Here is a 24,848-nt window from a genome sequence, read left to right as displayed (position 1 = left end):
CAACTGCGTCACGTGAACCGGTTCGTGTAAATGTGTTTCAATTCGATTTTAAAACAAAAAAATCGTCTGCTATTTTTTTTCTTGTATTCAAAATACAGTGCATTTGTCTGTTGAAGCTCTAGAGGACAGCCTTTACGTATTTGCCCAGAGACACTTTTACGTTAATTCCGACATACGCTCACAGCTTATAGTTGAACTAAAATCAATATTGAAACCCAATGATACAATGGTGAAACCACATGTGGGCCGCGAGTACGTCGAAAGATACACAAATATGATTTTGTTACGTCACATAAATAATACGTATTGTGCTGTAGCATCTGCACTTGCTCGGGTAGACTTGTGCTCGCAAACGTTATCTTCCAGCTAGTTTCTTGTTGCTCACTGTATAACAACACCGAACAGTTTTCTTGGAAGCAGTCGAAAAGAGGTCTTCTTTATTTAGTCTTCTTTTAATGTGACTAGACAGCATTTTTCAGTAGAATTCCGGTTGCAAAGTCTGACTGCAAGATGTGGTCTATGCCTACGAAGCTAACCGTTCAATTTCAAGAATCAACAATGTGTCGCCGTGTTCCGGCCGAAATTCGTGTACAGGACAACTACGAAAGTGTATAAAAATAGGACACACATCAACGCGTTATATATACAAGTTCATTGTTTGAAAATGAAGCTCTGGATCGACCTCAGACGATCTATTACCACTTTTTCGACTGTGATAAGTCCTTATCTTAGCGCCGTCGTTACGGAATAAGTAACACCTTTTAATTTAAATATTTCTTGCTATAAACTCGCATTTTTCAAAACTGCGAGTTTATAGCAAGAAATATATATATATATCTGTCCTCTCTTCTTCTATATACTGCACAAACTGCTCGAAAACGACGCATGCATGCAATGTATGATAACACCGTGACCTATTTATTTTGGACGCATGGCTGTAAAAATTAGCGAAAGTGTTTGCTGTTCTTCGGATCCTTTAGGAGAATGACATTACTAAGGATCATTTCTAATTTCACTGATTGTATTTTTAATCCTTTAGACATTGTTTCTACATGGCACCGTTACACAGCATACTTGTCAACAACAATCTGCATGCGAAGTTTTTACATAGAAAAATGTGGACGATAGAAAATATCACAGAGAATAAGCGTCGAAATGCTTGTTTGAAAAGGCACTGAACCATTTAGCTAGATTCGAGCCTCAAAAGAAAAAGCTAGATAAATGTATCAGCGAGCAATTGAAAATAGCAAGAGGATGAGTACTTAAGTTTGAACATGAGTACACAATACACTATATATACATTTCGTGTTCTTTAGATAATTTTCATGTTATAATGGAAAAAATCGTATTTTGTCGTTGACGATCGAAATATAGCTATATATACAGTATTCTATAATCGCCAAGGCCTAGTGCTTCGTTTTGCTGCTTGTTTTTATATGAAAATATAAAAGGGAAAATTAACGTTTGGATCAGGTTAACGCATAAAACGTCGTCTCCAACAATCTTAGCCACAAAACCTATGTTTTTATACGTATGTTGTCTAGTCAAATTGTAATTTATTACCTCGTAAGTAAACGTGTAAAGTAGACAAGTTACACTTTTAGTTACGTTACATTTTCGCATGATATTTTGATCACTATAAATCTTTGCAGGCATTGTTTAAAAAATGGATACCCTCCTAGAGACATACCCTTCTTTTTACAACAAGCTCGCCTAGCGGAAGACAATATATAGCACGCAGTGAAAACATTAAACAAATAGCTCTTCATGGTAGAGTCTGTGCGTACTTTAGTCGACCGACATACATGGGTAGTACCACAGTGTTGCTAAAACTCAGTAAGGACTAGATGTCATCACGAGTTTTCTATGTAGTGAAAAAGGGGAGGCTGTATGTCCAGACGTTGAATCGAATCTATTTACTTTCTATCTCTTGAATCTCGAAACATTTAGTAAGTGTTTTAGGCTCGAAATCAAGCACCATAATTGATGGACTATTAAAGGTTGAAATATAATAATTAATTTACATATCAAAATCGACTCTCACACAGTTATTGTTTCTAGCAGACGCCGTCAACTTTTGGACACCATCATGAAAGCGATGAACGTTCTCGTTCGGATCGGAATCGCCTTAATGGACATACCATCCTTGTCGTTTCAAGGTTGGTCATTTCGTGTTTACAGCTAATTATGACCACGTTGAGTGACGTAGCTAGGTGACCAGCGCGTCAGACAATATCATTGGCATACACATTAGCTCACAATACCTGTGGCGCGACCTGTTGTAAAAAATAAGAAACGTACCAGAACGAACCCAAACGGGAAGAGGCAGGAAAAAATCTATTATGTATTATGCTTATTCGTATTTTTCTAGCATACAAGCTTATGATTTGTAGTTAAAACACAGGTTTTACATGTTGAATAAATTAGAGTTTATTTAGTAGCATATAATTGTGAGGATGTACACTTTGGCGCTATATCGAACCTATTTACAAATTTGGCTAACAATCGTACATAATTCTGTTGCTCTAAATCAAAGTCAGTCTATGTTAGTAACGCAAGATATAGTTAGTTTTTTTCGAGGTGCGAGGGCGCTTTCAGGGTCCTGCTGCTACGTCCATGCTGGCGCAAATAACCGGCGCCTTAAAATCCTACCATTTCATTATTAGTACGAGTGTAATTTCGGTAAAATAATGCTACTTTAAAAATAAGCCAGATTCAGTAAAGTTTAGAGTTTCATAAACCAATTATTTAGATCCTGAAAAGACGAGGGCTGTCGCATTTGGCACTGTTCCATTTATATGTAGTGAGCAATGGTGACAAAATCTCTGTGACACAGAACGTACGACTTACTACCCCTGGGGCAACATGAACGAAGTCTGCGCTGGCCCTGTTATCCTCACATTCATTATCATAGGATACAAATCGTATCCAGTATAAGTGTGCGTGATGTTTTACAACGGAATGTTGTGATTCGAAGACGCTCGGACCCTTTTACGTGTCTTTCAACTTTACCTTGGCCGTACAATCCACAACGAGAACTAGTGAATTTAGTCGCTTTTCATTGTTTACGTTGATGTTTACGACGTTTAGCTACCAAGGTACTTGGACAGTGTCGAGTATGCTTTTCGTAACGGCTCAGATATTTCTTTATTGGTCTATATTTCTCTATAAGGACATTCTAAATAGCTCTGCTTCTGCTTAAGAAAGATCGAAACAATGAGTCGGGCATATGAATGAAGCGCGCCGTTTGTTTGACATCCGTGATATTAGAAACGGTTTTTCTCATTGTCATCCTTAATATATTAAACTTCATATCGCCGACTAGATGTGTCACCAGGAGACGAGGCCTAGCTCTACTCGTCAGGCTTTACAGTTAGTCGAGCGTCCGGAATTTTCACCTTCAATAGGAAAAGAATTTATCCACCACGTATCAACGCATATAAGATATATTCAACATATGGTTGTGATAAAAAAATTTCTTAAACATGCTTGCTATGTATATATCTACTGTATATATATATATGTATGTATATACTGTGTAGAATTTAATATGAACTTCAGCACATTATATGCTGATTACATCATAAAGAATGTATTGCTTTAGGCAAAGAAGGAAAAATAAGCAATTTTTTCTTAATACAAGTAACAATCTGGAACTTTTTTTATAGGGGCGAACCATTGAGGAAAAAAGAAGATTTCTACCCTACTTTTTCATACTTTCAGAGCACAAATGATCCTCAGGCCCTCAAAGCATCCCAGCGCACCAGCTCGATTTCTGCTCCGTCAGTCGACTATTTTATTATTACTTAAGTTTTTTTTATTACTTATTATTATTATAAAAATGTTATTAAAAAAGATATATTACTAAAAAAAATATCCATATATACGTATTATATAAATGTGCATTTTCGCGATTGCAATATAACTGATTCAACATATATATATATCAATTAAGAATGCCAATGCAGCGCTTACCTGTTTGCTTGAAGCTTTTGTAGATCGAGAGGCTCGAGAGGGGTGTACTGACCCCCTGTTATGCATCCGCTTGCTCTTTACGTATCGAAAGGCAAACATAGGAGCCTGTGTTGAATAGCGTCGATGGACAAGCATCGAACCGAGCAAGTTCTTCCCAAAAGCCTGCGCTAATACGGTGATGATTGGTAGGACACAGATTGCTATGAACTGCAGTTCGGATATAACGTTGTAATAAGAAGAACATTTAAAGTATGCGGCTACCATCAAGCATCAAATAGTATTAGAAAGTTAAGCAACACGAACTTAATCCGGGACTCCTGTTAAAATATTCTTTTTCTATTGAAGGATCAGCGAGTCAAATGATATGACAGCATGAAATAACCATATACTAAACTGGGTTAATATTAGGTGTACGCGTATGGAGGGTCAATCAGCATCGATCCCAGCTGCGAAAGCTTTTCATTGATCCATGTACAAACGATCTGGGTCCAATGTATCGAGTGGGCCGAACTCCGGCTACACAGTTAGGAAAAAGCTAATTTGCAATTAAAATACAATTAAAATAGTGCAATACAATAAAAAAATAACTTACAATTAAAATAGTGCTTGTGCCAAGTGAAAGCTTTCCTTCTCAACAGGAGGGCAACCCGCTTCCATCTCTAGACTGGTATCAGTTTACTTTTAGCCCATCCCGTACGTTTATACATTTTCCTCTCATACAGTGATTGTCAAGCAATCAAAGGTTAAATGGTAATGGACGATTTCTCTCCCGAGCGATGATGTCCGTTATCATGGCTAACACTCCTTCAGAATCGCTTCTCGGAGAAGGGATTCTAATCAGACGCTCGTGAAGGAAACCTCCTGATATGTCGTTGGTGCCATGATTGATCTAACGTGACACGGCTCTGTCTAGTGCGCCACACACGGAGAGTCTGCTCACTATTCATTACATAAACACTTGCTGTGTAATACGTATCACTTTATAAATAAAGGTGAGCACGAGACACTTGTGACCACCAACTGTACGCCATATCATTGTCAATATGTACTAAACTTTGTTTGTCCGTCAGCTCACTAGCACCGTGGGCGATTCTTTCCGTTAGGAGTTATTCTGTTCTCTATGCCGGTTCTGTTTACGTTTCAAGCTATTCATGCATATTGTATTAATAATTATGCACCGTAATACTAATCTCACAGATTTTTTGCATGACGTGCATCGACCGAGCACAATTCCACTGCCCTATCCGTTTACTAAGGGAGAGGACTTTACTTGATAGTCCTGAGAGAAATTCGGGCCCGCTAGACTAAACTGCGTTCGATTAAGACAAACATACATGATTACTGGATCGCGTAATCCGACTTTTTCAGGACCTTGACATTTGGGCTTGATGACGGTTCTAGCTATTATTTCGAGAGCGCAAACATCTCCAAAGCTTTACCAAAAATCCCTCTGTCAACACACTTTAAACATTCGATGACAAACTAGCCGACAGCTTCAATAACTCATGTTGAGTTAGAAAACTTATACTGTGGATTGCGTTGTTACGCCAACATCTTTCCAAGGAACTTAACTTATGAGTTATATGCCAGTTAGCTAATGTGGACAGCAGATAGCAATACGACTTCGGAAGCGGGATGTCTTTATAGGGAAGGTTTTCGAACTCTGCTTGATTTGATTGTACCTTCTAGAGAATTGGCATTCCAAAGCATTAGCAGCTGCCACAATGAAGAATGTTAGAGAACGTCCTCTATCTCTTAGCTATAAATAGAGCTTCGTATTACTGGACATCTCAGTCTTATCAGGGTACGATTTGCAAGTGAAACGTAGATCTCTGCGCAGTGTTTTGTAGTCTATTCAATGTTTTAAAGAACAAACTCTCTGCCAGTGCGAGAAATTACAGGGAGAATTAGGGTTAAATAGACAAAGGGCTTTCGTATTGGCGAAATCCTTGTACTATAAGTATTCAAAAAGTTCACAAAGTTAAAAATACTTGTTAAATAATCAGGAGCTAGTGCTTTTTTCTGCAAACAGTTAGCTACGACAAACATTTTGGCCATAAAGATGCACACGTCCAAGAATCATTGGGAAATGGAGATCGTCAAATCATTTACCAACATTTACGCTCTTCAACTTGCTCTGTCTTTAAAAAAAAATTTACGTGATAGCATCGCGATAACATATCTGTCTATTAAACTTAACGATGGTGGTGGTCTGACTTTGAATCCGGGCATAAAGATACTTACTTTCGAGCTAGCAAAAGCCAGCTAGCCAGCCATCTATATTACTTCCTAACAGCTTGAGTATCGGACGTAATATCCGAAATATTTATGCTTTGTTACTCTTAAATACGTTAATTACTTCGAAATTTATCAAAGGGCGTTGAAAACAGACTCGAACAATCACACCCGCGTTGTAAACTTGACGACACATCACTGTTCTATTAATCCCTACAGAATATCTAGAAGTACTCCAATCTACCTGATTTTTTTAGGGGGTCAAGAATCAAATACATTACAACACGTTACATATTATAACTAGAGACAAAATGTCCACTTACAGCAGTAAAGAAAATTCGCATGAGCTTCATTTTGGGTTTTGTTGCGTAAAGCCCACTCTTAACTTGCTCAAACACAAATGATGTATTTTCTGGCCCACCGATGACAGCCTCAGTTGTCTCAACTTAGAAAAATGACTGTGTCAAAATTCTGAAGCTCGTCGTGTACGTATGCTTGAAGAAGGGTCTCGTTTTTCTAAATAAATGGGGACCTATTGAGATGTTACGAACTCTCCTCGGCTACACAGCGGGTGACGCGAAAATAAAATGCGATAGGTTTCATCTGGCCGTAACAACGCGCGCACCGGGGGAAGTACGTGGACATCAAGAGGTCAAAGAGAGTCTGGGGAAGTGGGACGCCACCTTCGCGCGGTGGAAAGAGTATATTCAAGTAGCCAAATACAGTCAATATGTTCTCCAGGCCAGACGAGACCTTCAGCATTGCTATCTCGCTAATCGTTTTGCCGTTTAGTTCGATTGGCAAATGGACAACGATAGCAACAGTTCTTTTGTTGCCAATCAGGTTGCGAACATAGGTAGTAACAAAAAGAAAAGGAATGAATTAAAAAAAATATCTATATTGCACACACAACTGCAAGTCAATAAATTTGGCTACTGGTACATCTGGCCACAATGAAGTCTTTCCCGATCGTTAATCCCTTATTCTTTTCGATGTTTTTTCCTTTATTTACACCTATTTTCACAGCTATATGTTTATTATCTATAACTATTTGTAATCTGTTTTCGACGCAGTCGTACTGGATTAACGTATACGTTACTACACATTTACGATTAGCTGATTTCGATCTTCCCAGCGGAAATAGACCACACAATATTTTTTTCGTTTCTCTCCGGTGTAAACAAACCCAGAAACCTTAAAATCGACCTACTGATAACGGAACTGTACGTATAACAGACAACGTACTAGCGTTAAGGCAGGCAGCCTTATCAGTCGGCTCTTACCTGAAACTCGGGTGATAATCACTTGAAGTAGGTCAGCCATGACTGTCAACGTTTCCTGGTGGCATACCAAACCAGTGAAAAAAAACCGTATGCCAAATGGGGACCAGAGAGAAAGCGTTATTAAGAAATATCTAAAATAAATCAGATAAATAAATAACAAAAGAATCACACAATCAGATAGTGCCGTTCTATTAGCATAGTTTCAAATTGTTGACTCAGTTGTGGGTACGTAGACAGAAATGCATACTTGTGTCTATATGTGTACACTGTTCCTTTTCCGAACGGACGTTGTATGGTCATGTTCCAAACAAGACAAACACGCATATCTAGTTATTGGTCCTGTTCAATGCAGGTCAAATGTTGGAAGGCAAAATACTTGGCGAAACACGGTAAAACATAAAATCATTAAGTAGGTTAGTTACGCTATTTGAATTAATTTCGGTTGTTGGAATGACAAGCTGGTCTGTTTTCATTGACAATTTACTTTGATGTCATGAAATGAGGCCATCGGGATGAAGGATGAGTTGAACGCATTAGTGATACTCAAGCTACGTTCAATCTGTTCACAAGGTTCACCTTTGAATATTTAGTAAACGAAAAATTTCCTCCGAGATGCTGCGTTCACAAATAGCTTGAAGTTAATCGACACTAATATTATATATTGGAGGCATAGTTGAAATGTTCCTATTCGAAAAAAATTAATAAAAAAAATTAGGACAAAATGGCCACTTCATGCGCTTATTAAACGGTACATGCATCAAATGCATACGCTAGTCTTGAGAAATTTTGGGCGTATGTAATAAAACCCTCTTTTTTTAAAAAAGTTGGCCTTTTGTCTTCTTGAGCGATTTGACGCCCTGTGGACGTTAACGCAATAATTAATTTCATAGGCTTCTTATTACATGTAGGGCGCACGGGCATGCCTGCTTTAAGTGTTGACATATGCGTCGGAAATGTGATTTTTTTACTCTTGGATAATTAATTATGGAAAACCGGTTAGAGGGCGTTGTTCTCTAAATCTAATTGGCGAAAGCTCGACTGCTCCTCAAGCTTTAACTGAAGCAAAGAACGCATTCCTTTTTTAAGGAACGAGCGGGTTTTATTTAGGGTTTAGGCAGGCTCTTTTGGAGTGAGAACGGTTTTTTCCGCTTAGCCTGTTTGACTTCCTCAAATGGCAGGTCATTTTTAAGCAGTCAGAACCGCCAATCCTGTAGGATTATAAGGAGAATAACCGTGCTGTGGCCCTTGCCCTACACTCCGGTTCTCTTCGTTGTCATTATTGGCTTTTGATACGGTCATGGGTCTTTGATGGAATAGGTGAAGGTTGGATAAAATTAAAGTTTGCGACGTTAGTACAAGCGATCGAAGCGTCCTTCAAATAGGCGGCTTGCTTTTTGATACAATGAAGTTTTATTCAATCATTTTCACTGCAAAATGACTGTATGATTAGTAGAAGATGATGAAACAACGGTTAGAGCAGGTAGCTTGAAATACAGGCGCAGAAAGGTTTACTTGCAGGCTAGGTTTGATCGTAATAAATCATTTGGCGTCTGGAGCAGACAAAATTCTATCAGTGATCGTGGCCTAGATTTCTTTCCGAAACATGGGGCGAGTGTGGAAGCACTTCGTTTCGTGTTGTCAGCCAGCCATTTGAAATAATGCCTAACAATTTAAGTATCGTACGCAAAACTTGAATTACATACTTATAAATCTAGACATTCTGGCGATGTATTTTGTTAAGGAATAGGAAATAAAAATTATGAACCTGATTCATAGTCCACGTATGATTTGGACGCTATACTGGTCCCTTAATGCGACAAATTATCTACCTTACAGCTAACCCTGTGTGTTCGATTAAATAGCGGCAGATATAAATGTCCTATCAATTTAATCAGCAGCCTTATTGGTAATACGCAACTAGAGGAAACCGGGCCTAAAACCGATGCTTAAGAAGACGGCGTTTTTATCACGGTAACGATATAATTGTGACATATATTTATACACAAATTCTCTACATTGTTTCATATTACAGACACCATTGGTAGATATTGATATCTTCTACTATTTGTCGCTCGTAAAATGACGGCCTAGACATGCATGCATCAATAGATGCAACGGCTTTCCTATCCGAATCGCAATTAATCTCTTTCTTGAGGTCAGCCAACGGTGACGCCTAAAAGCGTTCTGTCACCTCAGGTAGACGAGCGTCCCTCATTTGGCTCTATGAAAAACATCGATCTTCGCTGCCTTTAGCTGTCTCAGGATAGACTTAGAATAGATTGAAGAGTATTACTGCGCTGATTTTTCGCTGCTGATGCGGTTTCGCGCACGCCTCCGAGTATATCCAATCACCGAATCTAACAGATTCACACTGGGTGTACTGATTTGGGCTGGTGCTGCCCGCTTGGGTCTAATTAATGCGAGCTTTTAGCTCATTAAAATGAATTCGACATACATCACGCTATCGTGACAATATACGTGTGTAGGTCTTGAATGCAAGAGGCCCTCAGTCGACATGGCCAAGTCTCTTGTTTATAAGGGCTAAAAGATGATGTTTCGAGTCCTGCCAGCGACACATATTGCGGAACTTTACTAAGCGACGGCTTGCTTAAAACAACCGAGCTAAAATACGCCAACGTAACATGAAAAACCATAATACTACAATAAAAACAACTTACACGTAAAATAATAATAACAATAACATTAATTATTAACGTAATTATATAGAATACTGTCGATTTATTGTATGCCTTATTTTGATGAGATGCATAAACAAGCTTTCTTATTCTACAGGGTCTCATAAAAAACACAGGCCTGTCACCGAAGCAGTAGTATAGAAAAGCCGTTCTGAATTAGTTTAGGCATTGACATTGTGCCAGAGAGGAAGCTTAGGGCAGTATATAAGTAAATAAATATATGCAGTTCTTTTCTGTTGTTGGCGCTGAAGTGTGTATTATATTTATCTTGCTATCAAAATGATCACATCTTCGGGCGATCGAAACCGACCAACAACCACTGAACTGGGTGAATTCTATCTATTTGGGCTTCAGCCTAAACTCTGAACCTTGGCCTAACCCTTCTTCTTCTACGTCGTGACTTGCTTTTCTGGCAACCCTTTCCTTTTTTTGTTGAGCTAATATCCACCTTCCAATAGCAAATTCGTAATCAATACAATCGAATTGCCAACCTAATGCTTCTGGGTGCCGAGTTCAATTTGGGATCGGTGATCACTGTTCAAATTGCTGCCAGGAAGATGGGGGTGCTGAAAGGCGACACTGAAGGAAAGCAGTGGGTCAAACTTGTTGTCAGAACGGATCCTCGAGAGACGATCTATCACCAGCAATCTACCAGAGGCACAGATGTCCCAGCCGTCCTTAAAGTGTTCGATAAAGAAAAACGGCTTTGTTCTATGCCAAAAGTAAACCCGTACCGTCGAAAAGAAAGCACATCGACGAGAAGTTGGGCTATTGGAGTTTCAAGGACGGGCCGAGGGTGTCACAAGGCCTTATGAGCAGCGGCCAGATAGTAAAGGTAGCTGGTTGATAAAGCTGACAGAACAAGGGAGAACCTTTCTCGCCCCCAGCAACAAAGTTTCAAAACTGGACGAAAGCTCTTTCTCTCAACAGCTCGAGGAGTCCGCGAAGGAGTAATGTCCACCTAGGGTTGATTTACAGTGATATCTAGTGGTAACCTTAGCGGCGAAATCTATTTCCTTCGTCTGGCCTTGCTGACTAGCGTCCGCTTTCGGTACCTTTCCATTGACGCAGCGCCACAAAACCAGTCCAATGCAGACGACGGGACTGGGGTATTAGAGGAGGAGAGGATAGGTGATCATACGATAAACGTTGTATCCCTTAGACTTGGCTAGTAATATTGCTCAAGGTTCTTAAATTAGATGGAGATACGAAAGAAAGTAAGGTCACTAGGTTGTTGTCAAGGGAGGCCCTAAGAAAAGATGCTGCGATTTACTGGAAGCTCAGACTAGAGGCTGACGATATACTCAGTGAGTAGGATTATGATTCCTGTACTGGTGAAGAAATATGCATTTATTTATTTTATGAACACGAAAAAATAATGATATTAGTGGTTATGGCCCCTAGAGACCAGATGCGCTATTTCCCGGCCTTTATCATACCCTTAACATTATCAAATCTAGAGCTGTTTTTACTACCCTTAAAATGCTGTAATAGTTTTTTTTTTGTTTCTTTAAATCTGTATGCCTGGCTAACGACAGCTGAACCAAATGAAAGAAAGCAAACACATACAGTTGCGTTGTCCATTAGTGTCTGGAGAGACACAGGAGTTGAATGCTAAAAGGCTCTGTCATCGACTTGTCCCTTGACCCTATTCAGTTCCGCGTCTGGATCTTCAGAGATCAAGGACGCGCTAGCGCCGGTGAATGGCCAGCGCCATCTGGTGAGCAAACGTACACCACCTGTGGAGTTAGCGGATCCCTGACGTTGTTGGCCGCAGTTGGGAAAGAGGCGCAGCTATCATCATGCGCAGGGAGAGCTGCCTGCTCAAAAGGAGCTCGATCGAGTAGCTCTAGAAGAAGAGATAGCTAGCGCTCAGCACACGGAGTCTCTTACTAAACAACCAACTCTATAGGAATCTTCACACGGAAAGAGGGTCGTAGCTACCACAAGGCGGAGTTGCTGTTGTCTCGCTGCGTAAACCACAAACCTTGCGACCTTTTTAGTGCCAGCCAACTGTCCCCTGTATAATAAGGGATATCGACTGAAATTGTGGGATAAATAATCGAGCAATATTAAACAAATCCGCTGAAAGGGCTAATTGCCCCAAAAAACCCTGCGCCCGCCAGCTATCAGTATGTGATACCATCGCAATCACCAGACGCATGAATCGGGCTAACGTGCTGTCTCAACAATGAGCAATTAAGATAAGCTTGAACTGACCAGCGTAGCGGTGTTGGCGTCAGTAAATTTGCTGGCATCTCCACGTTGCACTTTAGGACGAGAAGTACGCGAACGAAAGAAATCCGTTTACACCTGTGTCTTTTTGGCGCCGAAAAGCCAAAATATCGATAATCGGAAGGCAAGGAAAGTCTCTCCTAGTGTTTCACTGGATGACAACAAATCAGTCCTGACGACTATCGGACGGTTTTGTACTGAAACTGTATATGTGGAACAGCTGCAGAGGCCTAAGAGCTTACGTGTTATACCGTCTAACAGGAGAAGACCGCACACTTAACTAAAGGCTACCGAGTGATATCGTTAGGTGAATTATTCCTATGTTTGCAGTGGTAACAAATGCCTGTTGAGGAGAGACGAGGCCATATAGAAATAGAAGTAAAGGACTCATTTAAGAGATCGTGTGTTGACGAGCGAAGCTGCGAGGTCAGTGCCTTGACGAATATCTAACTACCTATTATTTGAAGAAACGGAGTGCAGCTTAATAGCGGGGAAGCTTAAAAGGCCAGTCGCGCAGAGCGAGTAGAAAGCTCCGTAACTGAGCCGTCAGTCGAGGACTGATTCAAACCGTAGTTTATCCAATTGTCGAAAGAAGAATCTACAAATTTGCAGCATGAATGCAATATTAAATGACATTCTCGATGGATCTAGCCCTCCAAAGACGTATACTGATTATTATGCCATCATCGGTTGTGACGAAACGGCTAATGTAAGATCATAGTTGGATAGAAGATAGTAATGATGCACAGTTCGATTTGAATGTGCTCTGAAAGAATCAGATCATACGATTGTATCCTTTGTAGATGATCATTATAACGTCCAGCATATATCTGTATATATAGATACTCTTTTTGAAGCATACGTGTAGTATATACTGGAACTAGGAAGAAATACGTTGGAAGTCTAAGTCGAGTGGGGATCCGATAGAGTTTTGTATGTGATAGGATATTATCTATATCTGACATTTTGTCTAAGGCTGGCGTATCATAGGAGATGGCATCAGTATGAATCTGTTGCAGGATCGAAAATTTCAGCGGTTTCTTGAGCTTTAGATTTTCAGCCAGAACAGTGTAATAACCTATTTAATTATATCGCTTAGGTAGAACACAACAGTTGAGCGTTTTATTCAAAATAGATGTCTAGGAAAAAAATATATACTACGACAGCATGTATCGTCATTTGATAGGAAGAGCTGTTATAAATTTAGGCAATTACCACTTTCTATATATATATAACGCTGCGTCTATCAATGAACGTTTAAGTTTACGGATTTTTTTTTATCTGTGAATGTTATTTTTCGTAGCGTTAAGTAACGCTTGCACTACTATCGAGTTGTTATTAATCGTTAAAAGTTAACAAATTTCCTTACTATCGCAGATGAAGCTTCAAGGAAACGTTAAAACGTTTTAGTGAAGAAAACAGTGTAGGCATCTCGTTGAATGCGTCGCTATGTTGAGCCACGAATATGCGACTACTGCTAATTCGAATTTCAGAGTTCGCTAGTGGTCACCGTGGCATATCATTGGCACGGTACCTAGCAGAAGAAAAATCCATAAAAAACAGTTTAGCAAGATCCGTCTAGCTTAGGACGAGAAAAATTAGTGCACGACAAATATATCTAGCGGCGCCATTGCTATGGCAGAATTTGGGGGAATCTGATAATTACAGACCCCGTAACCCTGTCGCTAGTGGAATGTTTTATTTAACATCGCCTCGACCAAGCGTGACGGCTACTTCTGACTATTGCTGTTCTAAGACAAATATTATGCATGGCGAACAGATAGAACATCTTGCAGTTGGAAAATTTCCTCTGGTAAATGTATACTAACTCCCTTGATACTTGTAAAAAGTGACGACCACACTGCCCCAAGGGATGGGGCTTAAAACCTAGCGTACGTTATCAGCTAACAAGCATTTATTTGATATCATACTAAATATCAAAGGACACGTTATTTTGTATGTGTCAATGGATATGACAGATTTAAGTGAATACTTCCATATTATCGACAGTGTCTTTCCCTGGATCAATTTAAGTATCGGCTTAGACATCAAAGTCTTTCGAAGTAATTCCTGAAATTGAAATGCTTTCTACTTTTTTGCTGCTCGTAAAAAATCGCTGATAAAACACATTGTGGCGGCTCAGTTATAATAATAATAATAGTAATAACTATCAGCATTTCTAGCTATTGATGGTTATGTAAAGCCTTGTCGTACGCCGACGATTAAGCCAGTCTCTGGTCAAATCTAGCTTCGAACAAGACACAAAAAAAAAGGAATAATTAATGATAGAACACACGTAACAAACTCTTATTTTTTTTTGTAATTTGCAATTTCCAAACAATTTTGAGATAGACTCAGGGTGGGGTAAACGTCTATATATGCTACCCAATGTCCATCTGTCAAGAGATTTTTGTTTCACCAAGTATAATCAAGAATAGTATAATATTGTTATTATAATTACAAGTTAAACAGTGCCAGAAAGTATGCAGGGCAAAACACACTGAAAAGATTACAAGGCACAAGCCTGAATTTTTCCGAGTAATGTACTGGGGTGCCCTGCAACCATTAATTTACAATATCGACGCAACCATTGTTTTAACTCTGGACGAGGACGGAGATTCAACTAAAAATACTCTGTTTCTATTTAAGACTAGACTAGTGCCCATATTCAGGCATCATGAGGGAAATTCATTGTCACACAAGTTGGATTCAGACTGTTCCAGAGTTCGTGTATATCGAATCTCTTCGGATGCGAACCGCGAGGTATACATTGAAGTCACCTAGGAAAGGGCTGGGGACAAAACTTGTTAATAGCCGATTGAGTTATCGGTCCTTGTATCTGTAAGAACTTTGGTTATGCTTGAAGAAACTCGAGCCTTAGAAAAGGCGATGGATATAGTTTTAGTCCTTCCCTAACTCAGATCTCCTATAACGCTTGTATTGAAACCCCTGCTGCCCTGATGTGTTCTTGAACCAAGAAAAAAAAATAACACCATTGAAGTGTTTTGTAAAAGGGATGTCAAAGGTCAGCCAAGATTCTTCAGCTGAAAATGAGTCTAATAATATTGTGTTGGCCACTGATATATCTATATACCTTGGCTAGTTATTATGTTCCTGCGATTTGGCTCGATGTTATTTCGCAATGGGTCGGATAAAAGAAAAGCCTGCAAATTGTCTCCCTGGCAACAAGAAAAAGCTACCGTGAAAGCTTACTAAAAAAAGCTATCAATGGAAAGATAATTTCATTCAGATTCAGAAATCAGATTTCGTGCAGGACCAATGCAAGTGCAATCGTCGCTTCTTGCTACTCTCTAGGCTATGAGTTTTCACGTCCTATATCGCCGATAGGCATTCTAGAATACAGTTGGCTCCCTGCACGAAATGAACCGCGTGTCTATGCCCGAGCTTGAATCCAGACCACAACGTGTCCCAGATTACCAGGCATATACGCTACCCACTAAGCTGTAACGGGGACCTTCTAACCAGTTTTTATTCAGTGTTCCTAAACAGGCAGAAAATTGATATATAGATTATTTATGGTAATGGAGATTGTATCATTAGCCACCCTAAAACAGTTTGTTTTCTTTCATTTTTAATAGCTTCACAATAGAACGTAAATTGTTTGCTTCATTCAGGAGGAGCAGATTCAGGCAGAATACAAGCAACGTGCTTTGGAGTTGCATCCCGACAAACAGCACCAGGATCCCACTTCAAAACGTCACACCTTAGAAGCATTTCAGCGACTTCAGGAGGCGCGTGAGGTTCTTCTAGATCACGATTTACGAACAAAATATGATCGTTGGAGAAAATCGGGACTCGCGATACCCTTCAAACAGTACGCTAATATCAAGTCCACGGTAAGATTATTTAAGATTAAGAAGATATTTTTCCAGTAAATTAATTGGATAATAACACTTTTGTTGTTATCCTTATTGTTGGCTGTGAGCAACACTGTTTTTTTTAGAGATTCTAGCGCAGGTTTTGTGCTAGGGTTCATTGGAGTCTTCTTAGGGCCTCAAGTATTACATCAATAGTACACAATAGAATGCACTCTGACACTTCAAAGTTATATTAAGTGCGTATTAATCTAGGGAACATTCGTCCGTCGAACTATGTGTCTTTTTTGCTCCGGCTACAATGTCGCGTTTCCTGGTTTTTCGTTTTAACAGAGGAGTTAGAAGCAAAACAGTATCATATGGCTTATCTTAATGCACCTCGAACTCCGATTCGTCCGCGCTTCAAGATGTCGTAAAGAAAAAGGCATATTATTAACAGTACTCACACACACACACGCGCCCGTCATAGCCTAGCCAAGTCCACACAACGTCGATTTCAACAATTAACTTAGCAATATCCGTTTCACCTACTAGCCGAATCAACTTTAACGTGTCAAATGGGTAGGTGAGTGAAGATTTAGATTAATCGAGTCAAAGATCCGACAAACTTGCGCGGCCCGTGTAAGTCTATGAACATTACGTGAGCTAATATAGCAACAGATATTCACGTAATGACAGAATTTCAGAAATAAGCCCAGCACGGCATGCCTTGATAAAACTCTTAGCGGGGGCAAGTGCTTTAAGCTCTATCTAACAGAGGTGATTCCGAGCATTTGTTCATACAGAGAATATAACCGAGAGTATCAACAAAAACCTGCCGGAACCTCTATTCGAATAACTAGGTAGAATATTGAAGGTAAATAGCTCAATAGACAATTGAAGGAGAACCTAAAAAGGACAAAAAAAGGTTGCGCATGACAGCAAAATGTAATCACACATATGGATGATCAATTTTGCAGAGACGGTTTAGCTATTAAGTTACAGTACTGTTAAGTTACAGCTATTTTGAGCTGCATACATCGTTCTGAAGTATCCCGAAACGCACTTTAAGAATGGTAGTTGTTTCTGTGTGAATACAATTGTGTCACTTCGAGCAGAAGTACGAAACGTGCATTTCAATGTTATTGTATTATTCGAAGTTAGACAAGGCTTTGGACACTGTTTTTTAGGCAACCTTGTTTCTTGAGGTGACAAAGATTTACGTTGATTTCCTCTAAGAGCCCGTTTTATTGACATACCGTCACAGTATAGACAGGTGTCTTATACGATACTTTTACAGAAGTACACATGTCGAAAACTGTTACTGCAATAATCAACCCGTTGTGTATTAGCATTCATATATTACGTAAACATCACCTTCCTTGTTCTTGCCTGCCCGCCGCCTCTGATCCAACCTGCATTTAATAGGCTGCTTCCATGACAATTTCAGTCACTTCATTGGGTAACAAAGGCGAACAAGGAACTGAGCGTCACAGATGGTTCTATCGCGTCGCTTTCAAAAAGCGACGACATGGACTACGCCGCTAAAATGGGACCCGCTAGCGGCCGAAGACAGACGCTCACAGGTGGGGAAACATCGTTGAAATCTTGGCGTGCCCAGGGTGGCACCACATCGGGATCTGGAGCCCGGGCAAATAACTCGGCGGACGAACTTCTTCGAAAGTTCCGTAACTATGAGATTTAGGAGACGATGTTATCAACGCAGGTCTCTTTATCTTCTCCATGGAGGAGGTATGTTAGTCGAAGGCATCTCCGGAGTCTAAAATAACGCGTATATATAGGTACATGAGTCTCTATACGCACCACATGTGTTTTACCATATAATCCAAATCACTATGCCAGTAGTGATTTGGATTATATGGTATATGGTATTTTGGATATGGTATATGGTATATGGATTATATTATATGGTATATGGTGGCTTTTATGAAATAACGTATGTACACGCATTAAATGCACAGAAGCGTACGACAAATATGTTTCGCGATATCTAAAAGTCACCTATTTGAAAAGTTCCGCATCCAACTGGAACTGGTATAGCGGCCAGCCTGCATGATCCACATGTTTTTACTAATCTACTATTTTATGTCGTAATGCGAATGCTTTATTAGGGTTACTAGGTACAGAAAAAATGACACGATATGACCTTCTGCATTTGGTTTTATTTCAACAGCTAGCACGAGCATTCAATAATATTGGCTGTATGTCAGGTGCGAACTGAGCTTTTGTTTCGCTCAATCCGCTAGGAACGTGTAATTAAGTTCGGGTAAAATAAAGATTACTGAAATTGACGATACACGTTTCAATCTAAAACCATCAAGGAACTAAAAACTGTTGCCTAAAAAAGTTTAAGATTTCGATGACTTCCAATAGCCTTTAATTTCCAATTGAGTTATAATTGTTAGGTGTTATCTTTACTCATCACTCTGTGGTCAATCTGCGCCTTTTCCTATGCCTTGAGGACGAAATGCGACCGAGGCGGCGTTCGAGCTAACCTTAACTGGGTATTTCGTTAGCAATAGCGAATGGTTGGAAGCTTGCGAACTTGTTTCTATCTTCTTTGTAAGGTAAAACAAAAAGAAAATCTTCAATTGTGAAAACGAGTCGATGCGAAGTGTTTAGATAGAAGGTTCGAGGCCATAGATTCGCGCTTCTATTTTTAGAAATTGGTTCTCGCCTGAGAATATCGGATCAGACGAGGACGACGAAGGATTGAAGGCCCGCGTGTCGTTCAAAAATAACTTTCTCCCAACACGTCACTAGGAGTTAGGTTAGGTTTACTTGGTTCACACTAACTCGTTTCTCTGACGATAGGAATAGAGCAGCCAGTCATTAAAACTGTTTACAACAAACTTGGCTACACAATGAGCATTTACGTTCGGTGGGGTGTTATAGGTTTAACCGTGTAGAATGGTCGATGTATCATTGTCGTGAACAAGCTTACAAGAAGACGTTCAATACGTGTTTTCCATGAGGCTTCTTCTAGTATCATAGAGATCTTTATTTAATTCCGTTTTTAGGACATTGTTACTACTAATCCATAGAATTAGCTTCTCGTCGGAGCTGCGAGTTTTACATACACACATAGAATGCACTCCAGACTATTACTACGGTCAATAGCAGCTGGTCCTTTAAATTCATATTGCAATATATCTAATAGATGTATGATGCCAGTAAGACGTTATCGGCAAAACAATACAACATATATAAATAACCCTAATAGGTGATACACAGGTGTGTACCTATGATACACGCAAGACAGATGTTAAGCAAACTTATTTCAACCAGACGCTCTCTGAGTAGTGATATGGGCATATCAACCTGGGCAATTGTATTCGGGCGCTCCTGCATCTCGAATATATTTGCTAAATAACAACCCTATATCATTCTGCGTGTATGAAAAGGGTTACTATCTACGATGTATTAAGCACAAGTGACAAATTAGCGGGGTGCATATACCTCTATGAGACTGTATCAACATATTTAAAAATTTATGTGCGCCATGTGTCTACGAATCATAGCCAAGAACTTTGTGAATAATGTGCAAAGTTGAAAATAAGTTTATTGGCCGTATCAGTGTAAACGTACACATATCATATGGTTGTTTCCACCTATAGTGTGTAATTTTATGAGGCAGCAAAAAATAAAAAAAGATTAACTCAACACTACGGGACAACGGTTTCGTTGTGCCGCAGGTCGAAAGAACGTTGATAAATATGTTACTTTACTCGTAAAAAATTAAAGTTACCAACCAAAAGACACCGACATTCACGATCTATAGCTTGTACCCTAGTTAGAATTGAAACGATTAGTTCATCAAAAAAAAGAATATGCTTATATTGTAAGCATGACTTAATGAATCTGATTAACTTAGGGCTCGTCTTCTATAGCGCGTTTCCTTTGTTTCGGAAATGCACATATAAGTATGCACAGCCTTTTGCATTCAGGTAGGGTGCGGACTGGCTGACCGATAGAAGGGCAACACAACGGGATGGGGTCATGGGCTATTGAACTCCAGAAAATTTACAGTAATCTAGGTTTTCCAGTTAAATCTTGAGTTCAGCTGGTGACTAGCGATCGCGGCCGTCTTTCGAATAACTGTTAGGCATTAGTCAAGTCTCAATTAACGGCTCATAGGCAAAAAACACAATGAGACATAGGCTGAGGACCGGATAAAAAACATGATTCTAATACTGTTTATTGTTTAGCTGAACCCGAAGGACCTTATGTGCTAGGCAAACTAAAATACGAAAATGTAAACAACTGTGTACGAGTTGTTAGTACTCAAGGAGAGCATCGGGCAAGTCTCGATTGGAGTAGTATGCAGTAATCGTCTGCGACGTATCGTTAAGTAGAGAAGAACGACATCAGAATTCTATACTTATAAAACGTTTGGTCACAATATAAAAATAAACATTGCAATCCATGTCGTAATTTCCCCCGTTTTGACTAGGCTATCGAGGTTAACTGTATTATCTACATGCAGTGGTAATTTAACGAAATAACACATTATATATTCCTCTAGTATTTTGCTATTGTAACTGTTTTACGTATAGTCTCACCCTTAAGCTTAGTTAATTTTTCGATATATCTTTGTCTTTTTCGCCTTTAGTAGGACCAGTTTAGTTAAATGATCAATTAAAGCTTTCTTGCTTCACAATCCTTATATGCCCGATAACAGTTAAGCTTTTCGGACCGCTTTCGTTAGTGACACTTTAGGATAGTTTTTGATCGTCAATGAATGAACGCGTTGAGCGAACAACGTCGCATATATTTGTCCATGACGTTCAACGAGTCGACGCCCGATTCCACTTGAGATATGGTTAAAACAATGACCCGGACTCACGATCGAGTTACGGAAACAGTTTTTAAGCAGATCGTTATTTGATTATCGTTCAATCACTGAGATTTGAATCATTTGTTTTGTTTAGATGCGGGAAGAGTTTTGCAAGTCTTCAGATCATCGTTGACCTATCCAGATCAGGCCAGATCTTATGCGTGGTAGAATTACCCGCTTTGCATAGAGGTGATGGGTGTGGACGGGATTACAGGGTGAAACCATTCGTTTGGAACGTTTCCAGGCCTATACTCTAGCTCGGGTGTCGCCGGCGGTACGATAATCCCGGACTGTTCCTATAACCCGGCAGAACGAGGCAACCTACACAAATACTCTGCTTTCTGTATTCTGTCATATTGCCACTCTCTGGCATTGGAGACTCTGGAGGCGTCAGGTTAAAAAACTGAAAACATTTTGTATAACAGTTAGACCTGAAAGAACTTCTGGAAACCTATGGGCTATCTATTGAGTTGTTACATCTGCCGATGAACGTACAGCACTGTAGAATTGCGCCGTTACGGACGTCGTTTGCTCGTAGTAACCCGGGTCGATTTCCTGCTCCGCTAGAAGTGCCTTGCTTACATCTACTATAGACGCTTAAAGCTTACAGACGTGATGATTTATACGAGTGAAAGGTATTATAAGCTGTATTGATATATCGAAGCTAATTATCTTGCCAATTCCGGAAATTAAGCTAATACTTGTTGAAATTTTCAGCCTATATCGTTGGAACACTTTCGTCCTTAGCTGAATTACTATTTTTGTCATTTCTGGCTACATCGTCGACTACAGTGTTACTCTGCCTACGATGCGTTAATGGTGAGTAATCCGCTGGTTTCAACTATGAGCAGGCTATGAGCCAGGACAAGTTAATGTACGCCACAGGTGTCTAGAACAAAGCGTTATCATATTCAATTACATTAGGTCTTGAAAAATGCAGGATTCCCGCATATGGAATCATACACGTACATGTACACGCTGCAATCTGTCATTCCCATGGCATCGTATCTAACCGCTATAGTCAATTTATCTATAAGGCTAATAATCTTTACCATCAATCGTATCTAACTAAATATACGTAGGTACATTTTTTTAGTTTATGCAACCCGTAATGAAAATAAATTTTTTACTTATTGAACTTCGGTTGAAGTGCTCGCAAGTGAGTGGCCACAGAAAGCGCTGCTTTTTCATACCGTCGATAAGCTGATGCCATTCCTGAATTCGCCTGTGCATAGCTCATAATGGCTAGAAGTTTATTCCTACCTCACTTTATCATTGAAGATAGAGACTTCATAGATGAAGTTGATCTGATTCTTCTAGTTCATGTACATTCTACATAATGCCATCCAATAAGTAGATTGTAGATACAAACAGAGTTTCAAAATACCTTAGTTCCAAGCAGGATCATTCAGGCGCAACTGTCAAACATTTTCGTTCTTTCAAGTATGCTCTACTGAGCTTCGAAAATTGGCAATAGGTGCAATAAGCGGCAATATATGGGGCTGAAATTTCGAACGGCAGGGTAAGTCTGCGGAACGTATTGACATTCAATCTGGCTAAATATACTAGTACGGTTCGCTGCCAACAACGAGTTATCATTGACAAAATCACTTCCTTACTTGAACGGATACAGAATATGGCTTCTCCCCCTGTACTCGGTTCTGGAAACTGTATTCATCGTTCGGTGAGCGACTATTTCGTTCTTTTTCTATATGACGGTATAACTAATGCGAGGCGTACCGTCAAACACTGAGCTGTGTTATGTTTCAGCTGCCTTTTTGCGCCTCATATGGTGACGTCCCTTTGGGGTTCTCCGATGTTGTAGGGTTTCATGTGCGTTTTTTGAGAATCACTAGAAAGAACTTGTAACATAGGCAACCTGATGATGTTTCACTGCTTAAGGTGCCGGAGATAGGCTCTAGCTAGTAATACAGCCAAACATATGATTCCGCGTAAAGCCTTCTCATTTTTAGGCGTCCTAAAATTGCGAGACATTGCACAGCGTACCACGGTTTTCTTTCTCCTTTCAGCTACTATAATTTACTTATGATTTACGAAAAAAAAAAGTTATTGATTCAATACATTGTGATAATACTAACAAATGCCATCAAACGTTCGTAAATGGCAAAGAGTCTGCTTTTCAGTCAATGAAAGGTGGTCCAATCGAAAAATTTGCAGGTTTTTTTACTGACCAAACGTAGTGTACAAGACAACACTGTCGCTATCCTTCATCGTACACAAAAGACCCCTTTTTTTCATCTCAAAGAGTGGATGAAGCTAGAACAATTCGTTAGCACACGCCAACAAACAACCTAGACCGTTCGTCCGTTTGCTTGACAAAGAGATTCATTTTATTGTGGCACATTTTGATCCCTTTGTTATACTACAATTGTGTGTTGTTCTACTTGTTTTACAAAGGCCTCTAATAAGGCTGTCCTATTCGATACCTCTATTGATGGCGTGCAGCTGATCAGCGAAACGAGTCGAAAATTGGATGATCGATACGTTGTTTGCAGATGCATGGCCCATCAATAAAGGCAATTGATGTTTTCAACTTGCAGGGTACTCTGCCTTCTCAAAATTCAAAAAGCCCTCAATGCTATCACTTTAAGCTGTACGGTTAAGAAATATTGTTGTTTCCAATGCTTAATGGCCGTTAGAGAATGAATTAGGACACAACTGTCGTCAACAATATAGGCCCCCTATTCCGCGCTGCTTGTTTCTGTCTCGTTATAATCATCACTGGGCAGTCGGCCATTGCCCTAATGAAAGCCCTAGGGGGTGCCCTGACCTCTGTACGGTGTATCTTGCGTTTCGCTTTTTGACAAGATACTCAGCAGTGCTATGGTGACGTATCATGTCGGTAGCTCGGTTCTGCCGCGGTTCGTATTTCACCAAAATATTGCCCTGAGCCTATTTACCATTTTGTTCCAGTTATAATTTCCAGTTCCAGTTATATGTTCCAGTACAAAAACGAAATAATGTTCGCTTTGTTGAAGCTTTATTGAGGCTTTGTTTAATAACGACATCACGAGCGTTATTGGCTCTTTCGATGGACTGTGAATACTCATCTGGGGACGCAATTGAAGATACGTTGGCTACTGACGGACTTAGCTCCGCCTTGCAAAAACTGAAAACTACGAAGTGAAGATCCGAACCTGAAGCCTCACCTGTGATTCCAGGACTCCGCTACGCGAATACCTCCTGATTTCAATAATATCTAAGTTAATTGACATGCAGTCCGAAGAGTAAGTCCTGATATAATCACTAAAGCTATTTCGACGGACATATCCCACGAGCAGACGATCCCTGCAACAGAGTACCACTTAGTAAAGAGGTAAAAAAAATTCTCAATGTGTAACGGGCATTTTCGTTATTAGTACGATCTCCTCGGTTCCAAAAATATGAAGTTTATTTTCTAGCATTTCGAAACGTAAGCCTTCTGCCTACACCCTAAATCTAAATTAAATACATATAGTGTACTGCAAATACCAAAAGATTAAATAATCTCTTATATATCAACTCGTGAAGTCAATAAAAAGGAAACAAATAAATATATCCTAGTTTTTAACTACTTACCTCTTCCGCTTTGCCTGTACCTGGTTCTGTATCTAAGCATGATCGCATAGAATGTCAATAAAACACGACTAGTTCCAATGAAACATCTGGGCCACTCGCGGTGCCCACTTCCCACACCTGTATGTTAACTCCGCTTTTCGAATAACAGGATAACACAATCTTCTTTTCGTAT

At 39.7% G+C, this 24,848-nt stretch overlaps 2 protein-coding genes across 5 annotated transcripts; one reads left to right on the top strand and one right to left on the bottom strand.

Moving 5' to 3' along the window:
* Nucleotides 1-2,405: 2,405 nt before the first annotated feature.
* Nucleotides 2,406-6,830, bottom strand: LOC147752832 (uncharacterized). Its single transcript, XM_086970437.1, has 3 exons — nucleotides 6,534-6,830; nucleotides 3,976-4,182; nucleotides 2,406-3,398 (listed from the first exon to the last, which is right to left on the bottom strand). The coding sequence occupies exons 1-3, from the start codon at nucleotides 6,561-6,563 to the stop codon at nucleotides 3,354-3,356; spliced, it is 282 nt and encodes a 93-aa protein (XP_086826563.1). The 5' UTR covers nucleotides 6,564-6,830; the 3' UTR covers nucleotides 2,406-3,353.
* A 5,154-nt stretch (nucleotides 6,831-11,984) lies between these two features.
* On the top strand, nucleotides 11,985-24,651 carry jdp (DnaJ domain-containing protein). 4 transcript variants are annotated; one of them, XR_015313007.1, is made up of 5 exons: nucleotides 11,993-13,133; nucleotides 16,060-16,281; nucleotides 17,690-17,991; nucleotides 21,815-21,916; nucleotides 24,032-24,651. XR_015313007.1 is itself a non-coding variant. In XM_022841880.2 (4 exons), exons 1-3 carry the CDS (start codon nucleotides 13,038-13,040, stop codon nucleotides 17,942-17,944), a joined length of 573 nt encoding a protein of 190 aa, XP_022697615.1. In that variant the 5' UTR covers nucleotides 11,993-13,037; the 3' UTR covers nucleotides 17,945-17,991; nucleotides 21,815-24,651. The 4 variants fall into 4 exon arrangements, 3 of the variants coding, with proteins under 3 accessions (XP_022697616.1, XP_022697615.1, XP_022697614.1); XM_022841880.2 differs by having other exon boundaries at nucleotides 21,815-24,651; XM_022841881.2 differs by lacking the exons at nucleotides 21,815-21,916; nucleotides 24,032-24,651 and having other exon boundaries at nucleotides 11,985-12,850; nucleotides 17,690-19,975.
* The last annotated feature ends 197 nt before the right edge of the window (nucleotides 24,652-24,848 follow it).

This window comes from Varroa jacobsoni, unplaced genomic scaffold (genome assembly GCF_002532875.2).
Source record: "Varroa jacobsoni isolate VJ856 unplaced genomic scaffold, vjacob_1.0 scaffold_954, whole genome shotgun sequence".
Classification (NCBI taxonomy): Eukaryota; Metazoa; Arthropoda; class Arachnida; order Mesostigmata; family Varroidae; genus Varroa; species Varroa jacobsoni.
The sequence above is the reverse complement of the archived record's forward strand: the minus strand, read 5'-3'. Positions and strand labels throughout refer to the sequence as shown.